Source organism: Urocitellus parryii, chromosome 1 (assembly GCF_045843805.1).
Source record: "Urocitellus parryii isolate mUroPar1 chromosome 1, mUroPar1.hap1, whole genome shotgun sequence".
Taxonomy (NCBI): Eukaryota; Metazoa; Chordata; class Mammalia; order Rodentia; family Sciuridae; genus Urocitellus; species Urocitellus parryii.
The window spans coordinates 256,832,950-256,846,158 of record NC_135531.1 but is presented as its reverse complement, the minus strand read 5'-3'; the positions used below and the strand labels follow the sequence as shown (position 1 = coordinate 256,846,158).

General features: G+C 35.7%; 1 protein-coding gene across 1 annotated transcript in view; it reads right to left on the bottom strand.

The window, feature by feature from the left end:
- Positions 1 to 13,209, bottom strand: part of Pth2r (parathyroid hormone 2 receptor) — a 106,928-nt gene that overhangs the window by 73,065 nt on the left and 20,654 nt on the right. The window contains exons 4-6 of the mRNA XM_077795092.1: positions 9,529 to 9,636; positions 286 to 396; positions 43 to 158 (exon numbers count right to left, since the gene is read on the bottom strand). Of these exons, the coding sequence (XP_077651218.1) occupies positions 43 to 158; positions 286 to 396; positions 9,529 to 9,636 (335 nt within the window). The remainder of the gene's footprint in view (positions 1 to 42; positions 159 to 285; positions 397 to 9,528; positions 9,637 to 13,209) is intronic.

Genomic DNA, 13,209 nt, shown 5'->3' with positions numbered 1-13,209 from the left:
CTGCTTTTCCTTAGGGATTCACAAATTCAAAAACATGATTACCTTTCCTATGCTGATATCTGGTTGCAGAAAGCAATCTGAATAATTAGCCCATGTTTTATTTGAGCTGTGAATAAAATCCCATGTTCCGTTGGGAGTGCAGTGTCGGAAGGCGGTTCCTGTAAAGACATGGAGGGTACTGAGATGCTCAGTTTCAGTTCCCATAGAGTCTGTTACCAAAAAGGAGGCAGAGGAGGAGAAAGACAATTTCTTTTTCAAATTAATAGTTTCAGAAAAACTCAATACCTTTATGATTGAAGTCATAAATATAAGGAGGGCATGGGACAGCTGATATTTTCCCCACTGTTCCTCTGGGCCAACAAATGAGTCCATCCCATTCTGGGAAACAATTACCTTCTGATGAGAAAAAAAAATAGAAAGCAAATAAATAAAAATTAGAGAACAAATGCATTCAAAATGCAAAATTTCAGATCACTGCCTGTGGCAAAAAGTAAAACAAACTGGTAACTAACATGTAAATGTCCCAAAATTCACTTACCTGGTCTCTTCATAGACCCATTAATAGGAAACTTTGATTAGCAAAATTAAAATATTCAGACTATTCCAGTATATCCACTATAGTAGTTCTAGCAATTGGTATATAGAAAACACTGGAAACCACTGTGAACAACTATGGTATAGTTCTTCTACCTGTCATATATACCAGCTACATTTTTACTCTAGATTTTTTTTAAATGCTGTTAAAGAACATGACACACAAAACAAATTTAAGATTCAGGTTTATCTTTTTTACCTATAATTTCTTTGAGTCTAATATTCATCTCAAACAAAATTCTCATTAGTTCTGTGGTTCTCAAGATGAACCCAGAGCCTTGTCTTTCTTATAACCTCCACTGCCACCATGACAGTCCACAGCCACCATATGTCCAGCCAGAATTACAGAGATAGTCTTCGGCAGGTCTCCCTGATATTCATATTCATTCATATTTATTCATTCCCTCTCTCTCTCTCTCTCTCTCTCTCTCTCTCTCTCTCTCTCTCTCTCTCCAGGAGTCTTTTAGGTAGACTGGAGCCATCCAGTCCTCCCCCACCCCCGTTTTGCTTGCAGTTCTCAAGATTAACTATATAGAATGTGCTAGGGAGACTGGCTAGAACAGACCAGTCTCCCACCCAAAAAAAAAAAGATGTCTTCCAACACGTGAGCCTAATAGCATCAGATGTTCGCTGGGGTATACAACCCACTGTGGGTGGTTTTCCTAAGCAACTCAGCTGCAGTGCAAGTGGGATAAGAGCAATGGAGATTCCATCCACCCAGGACAGCTTTCAGAGTCTGGAGAACTGGCTCAGAATAAATCCTAGGCTGCTGTTAATCTTTGCAGCCTGTCTATAAGCAATGAATCCACTTCCTGTAACTTGTTGTACATACATATGAGTGCTCCATCTTACTCAACTCAAAAAAGTTGGTAACCAATGACACACACTCTTTAACACAATAGCCCCAAGTCTTCCAAAAACTCCCCATCTCACTCAGAGGCAAAACCTAGGTCTAAGCAATGTGTGAAGGGCCTGCAGACCTACTCTCTGCCCTTGCCTCTCACTGACTTTAGCTCCTGCCTCAGCTCTCACCTCCACAATGCCACTTGTTCTTCCTGGATTCCAGGGCCATTTCCCCACATGGCCCCCAGACTCATTTCCTTACCTCCTCCAGATTTTTGCTCAAAGGTCAACTTCTTAGTAAATTCTCCAACTTAAAACTGCATTCCAAAATACTCCCTATCCCCTTTTCTCCTTTCCCTAACACCTGAGTTCTCACTGCCTTTAGTATCATTCTCTTAATTATTGCTTTCGAAAGTCATAGGATTTAAAAAATGTGAGGGTGGAGATTTTTTGACCGTGGTGTCTCCTATGCTAACTACCTTCCTGGAATAGCCTCTGGCACTTGGTGGGGCCTAAGGAACATTCAGAGTCAATACTCTGTGCTCTGCTGGGCTTCTTTCTACTAGTTATATATTGAACATCCAAGAATAGAGCCTGTCAGTCATGTCAGATCCCAACAAGGCAAAAAGACATACTTTCAATAAGTGCCAGATTAATTTACTACCACAAATTTAGCAGCTTAAAATCAAATTTACTTTCTCACTATAGTTTTGTAGGTCAAAAGTCTGGCAGGCTCAGAGGGACCTCTGCTGATAGATTCGCAAGACCAAAATCGAGGGCTGAGCAGGGCTGCATTACTCTCCAGAGGCTCTTGAGGGAAATCCATCTCCTTGTTCATGTCAGCTGTTGGTAGATTTCAATTCCTTGAAGTTGCAGAACTGAGGTTAATTGTTCGCTGTCATCGAAGATTCATGCCAAGTTCTAGAAGCTGTCAGTCTCCTTTATCTCATGGACTCCTTCCTCCATCTTCAGAATCGGCAAGACAGACTAAGTTCTTCTCACATTTTGGATCTCTCCTCTGCTCGCCTTTTCTGCCACAATTCAAACTCATTCTTTTGCCTTATCTTCCTCTTTTAAGGGCACAGGTGATTGATTGCATTGGGCCCATCCAGATAATCCAGAATCATCTCCCCACTTTAAGATCCATAACCTTCCAGTTGGTCATGTGTGTAGCACGCACGCTTAACAGCAGGTACTAGGTGGTGGATGTCTTCAGGGTTCATTATTCTGCTACCATAAATGCTATACATTCTAATTCTCCCAGATGTGTTGTAACCACTGTGTTGTTATACTAACTGCCGTTGCAGATTTCTGTTCTAGCCAGTGTCATGGTATCACACTATTTGTTGGGTTTTGAATCATCAGCCTAACACAATCTCACACAAACACCCATTTCTGTGACAAAAAAAAGAAAAAGAAAAACCTGAAATTAACTTCTTAGCATCCACCTATCACACAGAAACAAATATCTATTTGCTCTGTGCACTGCTGAAGAGAAAAGAAAAACGTCTTCCTCACCCACAATGTTGTTAGAAAAGAACATTTTCTTGGAAACAGCCTCACTTTGTTCACACAATGAAAACCTGGGCTTCACATATCACAGGCAACCCAGGAGCTCATCCCACGGGCTCCTGCTTCAGGAGCACAGCACCACCTGCCTCTCTTTGCAGCACTATCAGGTCTTTTTTGTTGGTTGATTTTCCTTCTTGCTAATACAGGGTAGAATGAATCAATCTTATCCATCAACTTTGCCCAAGATTGTCTTCTATATCTGGATAGAATTCCATGCACCTTGCCATCCATTTACTTTGTCATTTATGTATCTGTTCTATCAACTGCTTATTAACTATTATTAGTTTGGAAATTAATGCCCCCCGCCCAAGGCTCATGGATTAAAGCTTTAGTCACCAACTTGGCATTACTGGAAAATGGGAGAAATGTTAAGAGGCAGGGCCTAGTGGGAGGTCTTCAGGTCACTGGGGATGTGCCTTTGAAGGAGAGTGGGATCTCCATCCTGTCCTCTTTCTTCCTTTCATGTCCAGCCATGAGTTGAATAGCTTTGCTCCACCACATACTTCTGTCATGATGAGCTGCCATGAACCCAAAGCAAGAGGCCCAATCAGTCATAAATTAAAATCTCCAAAACTGTGAGCCAAAATAAATCTTTTCTCTTTCTAAGATAATATATCTCAGGTATTTGTTACAGAAATGGAAAATTCACAACTGTGCAATAGATTGTACCCAATATCTACTATACAAACTGCATAAACTGGAGCTGAACCTGTGTTCTTACCTTTCTCTAACTAACTGTCCCTCTAAAATGCATACTGTGATGTCATGTATTGTTTTCTGCCAAGAGTTAGTCCCATGATAGAATACAGTCTTCATATAAAAGTAAAATCTAATGACCAGTTTATTCTATAAATACTTGCTTTTAAAACAGCTATGGAAAAATATTTTTCCTCATGCTCGTTAAGGGAGATTTTTCTAGTGCCCTGTGAGACACCAGCCCACCCACACATGTACTCAAATACACCCTCCAAAATTCAGAAAACCAACCTCCCCCAGAATAATGGATGTTCAGATCAGGTTAATTTTTTGTGGTTCTTTGACAACAAGAATGATAAATAGTCACAAAAAGATGAAAAGATTGAGAAAGCCATGCCCTAGCATAGAAAATACAGAGATGGTAATTAGCATCTTCTCCTTGATCATCACGTGAGTAAATAACTTTCATTATTTGGCAAGAGACTAATTAATTGCCTAATGAGTCACCAATCTTTCTTTATAAATTAACACCATTAATTACAGCTCTATAATCCTTTGTGTGTGCCAGGAAAAACTAATTATTAGTGAAGCTTGTTCAACCGTGATATTTACACAGAACAGCCTAAAATTTGGAGACACTAGCTTTTTCTCTTTTTAGTTCTTCAGTTACTCATAACAAAATACAACCACCCTTGGAAGAAGAGCCAGGATGAATAATATTTCACTTTTTATTTTTAAATATGTGAATAGTTTTATAATGAGGTATTCATGTTTACATTGCCATTTCTGTCTTTCATAAACTTTAGGAAAATTTTATGATCAGTTTATTACAAAAAAATTTCAGAAATATAACAGAAAATACATACCCATAATTTAGAATTGACAGTTTTAATAGTTTCTGATATTTATTTCATCTAATTTATTTTTGGTATAATTTTAAAATAAATTATAGGCAGAACAAGAGCTTATTCTTAAACATTTTGATATGCAATGCTCAATTTTAAGAGCATTTTAAAATGAAAATTTCTTAAATTAATCAGTGAACTCAAAATGCCACTCTAAGTTTTAAGACTTCAAGTAAAGAGATGATTATTCTTCCAATAAGTCTTTGCTAATCCCTCCCATATTACATGTTTTGCAGTGACTACATAGTTGTGAATACCCTTGTTGTTAAAATTACACACCAGCCTAAAACATGTCTACCCTCCCTGTGCAGCCATCAAGCCCACGGGGCAAGGACAGAATCTTATTCAGGCTTTTCAGTGCTTACTACAGAAGCAACACACTGTGGGTACATGTGTGTTTACTATTTAAGGAACATCAAAGATACTGTTGGCCCAGGTAATTGCCAAGTATATTCCAGCTCAAAAGTTCATGAGGCGTCATGGGAAATAGTTTTTTCAGCCCTTATAGATAATTATCAAATTCCTTCATGATGAAGCTGATCCTTGTCAGTAGATTTACATGTCTAGGATGAGTGTCAGTGTTATTTAAAGGTAAAATGAGTGATTTCCTGTTTAGACAGGTCATTCAGAAAACTCTCTCCTGGCACAAGATACCTACAAAGGCTGGATGAATAGAAAAGTCTTCTGTGAAAACATGATTTAGCAGGTTGCAAAGTAAAGGAATAAACCTAAAGCCAGAAATTATTCTATGGGGGCAACAAGTACTACAGTTAGGGGTTACCTTACAGATCGCTACGAATCTTTTGGCTTCGGGCTTGTGCTTTGATAAAGTCAGGTGATGAAATTTGAGCCTGAGCCCTAATAACTTGGGAAAATTAGATGGGAGACCCCTCTATAAAATCAGTATCCCCCAAAGATGACACCCCCCTCCTTAGTGGGTGAACAAGAGACAAAAACATCCTTCAGAAACAGATTGACTCATTTCATTTTTGGCTATATTTAGAGGTAAAATAGAAAATAGTGACCCCCCCAAAAAAAATTGTTCTCTAGAAGCTTCTAATCAAATCCCACACTCCTACATTATCTAAACTCAGTTAAGATAGACTTACATCAATAGATCCTCTAGGCACCTTCCATAAGCAAACACAAATGTTCCCTGGAGGAAGATGCTTTAAACCAAAAGTTCCTCATCATAAATCATTAGACACATAAGGAAATAAGCTATCAGGTGTGATAATCATCATGAACCGGCAAAATCTGTGGATATAAGAATTATCAAGTGCAGAATATAAAATATATGTCTAAGAAAATAAAAAGAAATTGAAAGATTGCTGAAGGTACAAAAGACCATCAAAATTAAATATGAAATCCAGACACTGTGGCTCACACCTGTAATCCTAGTAACTCAGGAGGCTGAGGCAGAAGAATCACAACACTCACAACTCAGCCTCAGCAATTTAGCAAAGCCTTAAACAATTTAGTGAGACTGTTTCAAAATAAAAATAAAAAGGGTGGGTATGTTGCTCAGTAGTAAAGCACCTCTGGGTTCAAGTTCCAGTTCAAAAACATAAAAAACAAAAATGAAGATATCAGAAAGTAAAAAACAAAATTAACTAATGAATAGATTAAAGAGCTGTAAGACAAACCTGAACAAAGAGTTAAAAAACTAGAACACATATTTGAAGAATTTACCAAAACAGCCGTAGAAAAACAACAACAACAACAACAAAAAACGAAAATATATAAGACATGGACACCCTGAGGGTAGTATGAGAAGGTTTCACATTTGTCTACTTAAAAGTTCCTGAGGGAGATAACAGAGAGAATGGAGGACAGCAAATTTCAAGGACAAAATAACTAAATAAAGACAGATCCTTAGACTCAGGAAATCCAGTGAATTCAGAGTAAAACTATAGAACATCAAAGTCAAAGAGAAGCTCTTAAGAAGAGCCAGAGAGAAAAGGCCAATCACCAACAAAGACTGAGAACTGATCTGTCAATAGTAGTAATGGAAGTTAGGGTGGAAAATGAAATAATATCCTCACGGACTAAAAATAAATAATTTTCAATAACAAAGGTTACATATTCAGAAAAAAATATTGCTCAGGATTGCAACTCAAGATATTTTCAGACAAAGACTGAAGGCACAATGAGCACATTCTCATGTAAAAAAATTCAAAAAAGAAATAAATAAAAGATATTTCCTGGAAGAAGAAAAAATAAAATAACATAAAACAACAATCCTATATGACAACAGCATATACTTTGGAAATAAATGAAGTATCCTAAACTGCTTATATTATTTATTAAAAAGAAGTTCACAATAGCTAAACTGTGGAGACAACCTTGATGTCCTTCAGTGTATGTATGGATAAAAAAAAATGTGGCATATATACACAATGGAATTCTACTCAGCATTAAAAAAAAAATCATGGTATTTGCAGGTAAATGGATGACATTGGAGAAGATAATGCTAAGTGAAGTCAGCCAATCCCGAAAAAACAAGTGCCGAATGTTTTCTCTGATATAAGGAAGTTGACTCATAGTGGGGTAGGGAGGGAGAGCATGGGATGAATAGATGAACTCTAGATAGGGCAGAGGGGTGGAAGGGAAAGGAAGGGGGCAGGGGATTAGCAAGGATGGTGGAATGTGATGGACATCATTATACAAAGTACATGTATGAAGACATGAATTAGGTGTCAACATACTTTAAAACAGAGATACAAAAATTGTGGTATATATGTGTATTAAGAATTGTAATGCAAAAAAAAAGTACATGCATAAAGGCAAAAAAAATAAATATATTTAAGTGATTTGAGAGAAAAGAAAGAAAATAGACCAGTAGTGTAGGGGAAGGAGATCGGGGGAGGGAGGAAGGAAGGCAAAGGGAAGTACTGGGAAAGAAATTGATCAGATTATGTTATGCGCCTGTATAAATATGTCTCAATGAAATCCACTATTCTGTATAATAAATATGCAACAATAAAAAATTTTTCTTCAATTAAAACTGTATGAAAAAGCCTCCAGGGTGATCACTAAGAGAATTAAATACAATAAACGTCTTCCAAACTAGTTATGGCAAAAGTAGAATAAAATAAGCAAAAAAATCCTCAGTTAGTCCAAAAGCAGATTGAAAATGGGGGAATGGGAGGGATACATAGGAAGAGCTGATGAAATAAAGAATCCAAATTAGACAGCAGAGTTAAATTCAATTACTGTACATCAGTTCTCACAATTAATATAAGTGGAGTGAACTCTTCACTTAATAGACAAAGGTTATCAGAACAACAAGAAAATGTATCCTGTTTATAAAAGATACTCCAATCAAAGTTAACGGGGCAAAGGGGAGGAAGGGTTGGGTGTCGATCAGGGGGCAGGAAAGATAGTGGAATGAGATGGACATCATTACCCTAGGTATGTGTGTAACTGCACTTATGGTGCACTGCTACATCGTGTACAACCAGAGAAATGAAAAGTTGTGCTGCAATTGTGTACAATGAATCAAAATGCATTCTGCTGTCCTATATACCAAACTGAAATAAATAAATAAATTTTTAAAAAGATACTCTCAAAACATAAGTATATGGAAAATTTAATAAAAGAATGAAGAAATATAAGGAGATGCTGTTTAGTGGACTTAGAGTGTCAATTTTGTAAGATGAAAAGCTTGTGGAGATTAGCTGCCCAATAATGTGAATATACTTAACATAGCTGAACATTAAAAATGGTTAAGATGGTTAATTTAAAGTTACGTGTATTTTATCACAGCACATTTCTTTTTTGGTAAAGTTATACTAGGCAAATGCTAACCAAGAGACAAAGAAACTATGTCATTTGTTTAATATTGTTATTTTAATAAAATAATTTAAATTATATTTTAATAACTTAAAGCAAAAATATCCTAGTGACAAAGAAGACTACTTTTAAATTGATAAAAAATTTAATTCACCAGGAAATACATTTTTAAACTTGTATATACCAATAACACACTTTCAAAATATATGAAAGAAAAAAGTCAATGACTTTTTCATTGAAAATTCACCATAATAGTATAATTTAAGATACATATCTCAATAAACAATAGATCAAGCATATAAAAATAATTATGGACACAAAATTCATAAACCACATTAACTAAAAAGCTTAACCTAGTGGACACTCTAAAACAAAACTTGAGAACATATATTCTTTTGAAGATCACGTGGAACATTCATCAAAATCGGCTACAATGTAAGCCATTAAGCCTCAACATATTATTCAAAATAGATATCTTGAAAGCTGCATTCTTTGATCATAACCAATTAATACATCAGTCACAATGTTTTAAAAAACATTTAAAGACCAATATGAAGCAGATATTGAACTGTACATTTTATTAGAGAGGCATAACTTTAAGGACACTCCAATTTAGGGAGCTTGGTACATGTCATCCCACTTCTCACTTGAATTTAGAACTAAATAAAGAGTCAGGCAGATGGAAATAAAAGTGGCATTTTATTAGCAAAAATAGGCTTTTTGGAGAACATGGCTTTGGTGTGTATAAATGAGCTGGTTTATTGAATTGAGTTTATCTGAATTGAGTTTGCCCTTTAAAACTTCAGGTAATATCCCCAGGGACAGAGCCTCCCCCTCCAAGCGTGCCTGTTCCCTACCGGCAGACAGATCCCAGGGAGGTGATGTGCGCATGCCCAGTTGCTTTCCCCAAACCTGCTCATCAGACAAGCCACTCCTTCCACAGGGAATGAAGAGCAAGTGGGGTGGAAAGGAGAAAAGAGTTAGTCTGCTACCAATTCTGCCACATGGAAACAGGCAATGACACTGAGGATCTTGCCAACACCAAATACCAAGGCAAACCTGCAATCTTTGTGAGGACTGGGGTGGGGGCACAAGAGGAATGCAGTTCTGTCAGGGTCTTTACCTCCTTCCTGGAGCTGGGCTGTGATGTTGAGCTCACATTGCACTTTTGCTTTCATAACAAGGATGATCTGCTCCTCAATGGTAACGGTGCCATCAGAATCCAGCTGTGGAAATGAACAAAACGCAAACATTCCCATCACCTCTTTTTAAAAAGCCATGATACAAGCTTTCATTATTCCATCTTCTAATATAATTGGAAATTAATTTTAATATCAAGCTGTCTGGAGCAGTTCTTTATCAGAGACAAAATTCAAAATCCATCAGTGTATAATATTTAAGGATAATTTTACCTGATTGGCCTAAAGAAAAAAAAATGTCATAACAAAAAATATGGATTAAATATGATTAGATAATTATATAACAGAAAATATAACTAGAAAAAATAATAAATGAAAATTTCTTGGAAAGTCATGAAGACTTGATATTTTATTGTTTTTTTCACAATATGTCAGAAATTGAAATGGACTAAGGACCAAATTTAGCTCTACCAAAAAATTATAAGTGAAATATAAACAAAACATTCAACATCTTTAGGCTTTGGATTATTTATCTACTAAATGGGTTAATCCAAAAGGCCTCCAGTCATCCTTTTGCCTTAATGTTGAGTCTCTTCCCATGAATTTAGTTCTAGAGAGAAGACAAGGAAGAAGCCACAATGTTTTGATGACCTACTCTCAGATGTTACTTGTGGTTAGTTGCACCACATTTTTTATGTTAAAAGTGAGTCATCATCTTAGGCCACAAAGCAACTCTTACCAAATTAAAAAAAAAAAAAGGAAGAAAGAGAGAGAGAGAATACCTTATATTCTCTCAGACTTTAATGGAATGAAATTAGAAATCAATGTTAAAAAAAAAAAACAGAAGCTACTCTAATATCTGGAGAATAAATAATACACAATTTGAATGACCAATGGACCAACGGATACCAGAAGAAATCAGAAATGAAATTTTAAAAAAATACTTAGAGGTAAAGGAGAATAGCAACACAACATATCAAAATCATGAAGGCAGTGCTAAGAGAAAAAAAAGTTCATTGCATTGAGCTCATTCATTAAAAGAATAAATAGTTAACAAATGAATAACATAACATCTCAAATCCCCAGAAAAAGAAGAACAAATCAATGCCAAATGCAAGTGAAGACAGGAAATATTTAAAATTAGAGCTGAAATCAATGAAATTGAAAAATTGAAACAAAGGAAATAATCCAAAAAAATCAACAAAACAAAAAATTGGTTCTTTGAAAAAATAAATAAAAGTAATAAATCCTTAGCCATGCTAAAAAAATAGAGTAAGAATGTGCAAATTAATAAAATTCACTATGAAAAAAGGAAATATCACAAAAGACACTACTGAAATATAAGCAATAATCAGAAACTATTTTGAAAATTTATATTCTAATAAAATAGAAAATCTTGAAGATTTTGACAAATTTCTACAGACATATGACCCACCCACATTGAATCAGAAGGACATGGAAAATTTAACCAGATCAAATTCAAGCAATGAAATTGAAGACACAATTAAAAGCCCATCAAGAAAGAAAAGCCCAGGACCAGACAGATTCTCAGCTGAGTTCTACCAGACCTTCAAAGAAGAAGACCTATCCTCCTCTATTCCATGAAATAGAAAAGGGAACCCTTCCAAACTCATTCTATGAAGTTAGTATCACCCTAATACCAAAACCAGACAAAGGCACATCAAGGAAAGAAAATTTCAGACCAATGTCCCTGATGAACATAAACACAAAAATTCCTAATAAAATACTGGCAAATTGCATACAAAAACATATTAAAAAGATAGTGCACCATGATCAAGTGGATTTCATCCCATGGATACAAAGTTGATTCAACAAATAGAAGTCAATAAATGTAATTCACCACATCAATAGACTTAAAGACAAGAATCACATGATTATCTCAATAGATGCAGATAGTTTGCAGAAAAATAGATGCAGAAAAAAAACATTTGACAAATTCAGCATCCATTCATGTTCAAAACACTAGAAAAATTTAGGGATAGTAGGTACATATCTCAACACCGTAAAAGCTATGCATGCTAAAGCCAAGGCCAACATTCATTCTAAATGAGAAAAAAATGGAAGCATTCCCTCAAAACAGGAACAAGACAGGGATGCCTTCTTTCACCATTTCTATTCAACATAGTCCTGGAAACTCTAGCCAGAAATTAGACAGAGAAAGAAATTAAAGGGATAGGAATAGAAAAAGAAGAGCTCAAACTATCCCTATTTGCTGATAACATGATTCTATATTTAGAAGACTCCCCAAAAAATCCACTAGAAAACTTATAAGACTCAGCAAAGTAGGAGGATATAAAATTAACACCAATAAATCAATTGCATTGCTATACATCAGTGATGGGATCAGCTGAAAGAGAAATTAGAAAAACTATTCCATTCACAATAGCCTCAAAAAATGAAATATTTGGTAATCAGTCTAACAAAGTGAAAGACCTCTACAATGAAAACTACAGGACCCTAAAGAAAGAAACTGAAAAAGACCTTAGAGGATGGAAAGTTATCTCAAGTTTTTAGATAAGCATAATTAATATTGTCAAAATGGCCATATTACTAAAAGTGCTATACAGATTTAATGCAATTTCTATTAAGTTTCCAATGACACTCTTTATAGAAACAGAAAAAGCAATCATTAAATTCATTTAGAAAAATAAGAAGCCCGGAATAACCAAAACAATCCTTATCGAGAAAAGTGAAGCACCAGGCCTCACAATACCAGACCTTAAATTACACTACAGAGCTATAGTAACAAAAACAGCATAGTATTGGCTCAAAAACAGACACAAAGACCAATAAAACAGATCAGAAGACACAGAGACAAGTTATCTCATACTAGACAAAGGTGCCCTAAACATACATTGGAGAAAGGATAGCCTCTTCAACAAATGGTGCTGGGAAAAGTAGAGATCCTTATGTAAGAAAATGAAATTAAACCTTTATCTCTCACCCTGCACAAAACTCAACTCAGAGTGGATCAAGGACCTAGGCATTAGACCAGAGATCTTGCACATAAAAGAAGACAATGTAGGCCAACTCTCCATCATGTCATCTTAGGAACCAAATTCCTCAACAAGACTCCTAAAGCACAAGAGGTAAAATCAAGAATCAATAAATGGGATGAATCAAATTAAAAAGCTTCACAGCAAAGAAAACCATAAAGATGGTGAAGAGAGAGCCTACCTGATGGTAGAAAATCTTTACCACATGTACCTCAGATAGAGCATTAATCTCCAGGATTAAAAAGAACTCCAAAGACTTAACACCAAAGAAATAAATAGCCCAATCAATAAATGGGCCAAAAAACTAAACAGATACTCCACAGAAGAAGATATACAATCAATCAACAAATACATGCAAAAATGTTTGACATCTCTAGCAATTAGAGAAATGCAATCAAAACTACTCTAAGATTTCACCTTACTCCAGTCAGAATGGCAATTATGAAGAATACAAGGAACAATAAATGTTGGTGAGGATGTGAGGAAAAAGGTAAAGTCATACATTGCCAGTGGGACTGCAAATTGGTGCAGCCACTCTGGAAAACAGTACCGAGAGTCCACAGAAAACATGGAATGGAACTACCATTTGACCCAGCTATTCCACTCCTAGGTTTATACTCAAAGGGCTCAAAATCAGCATACTACAGT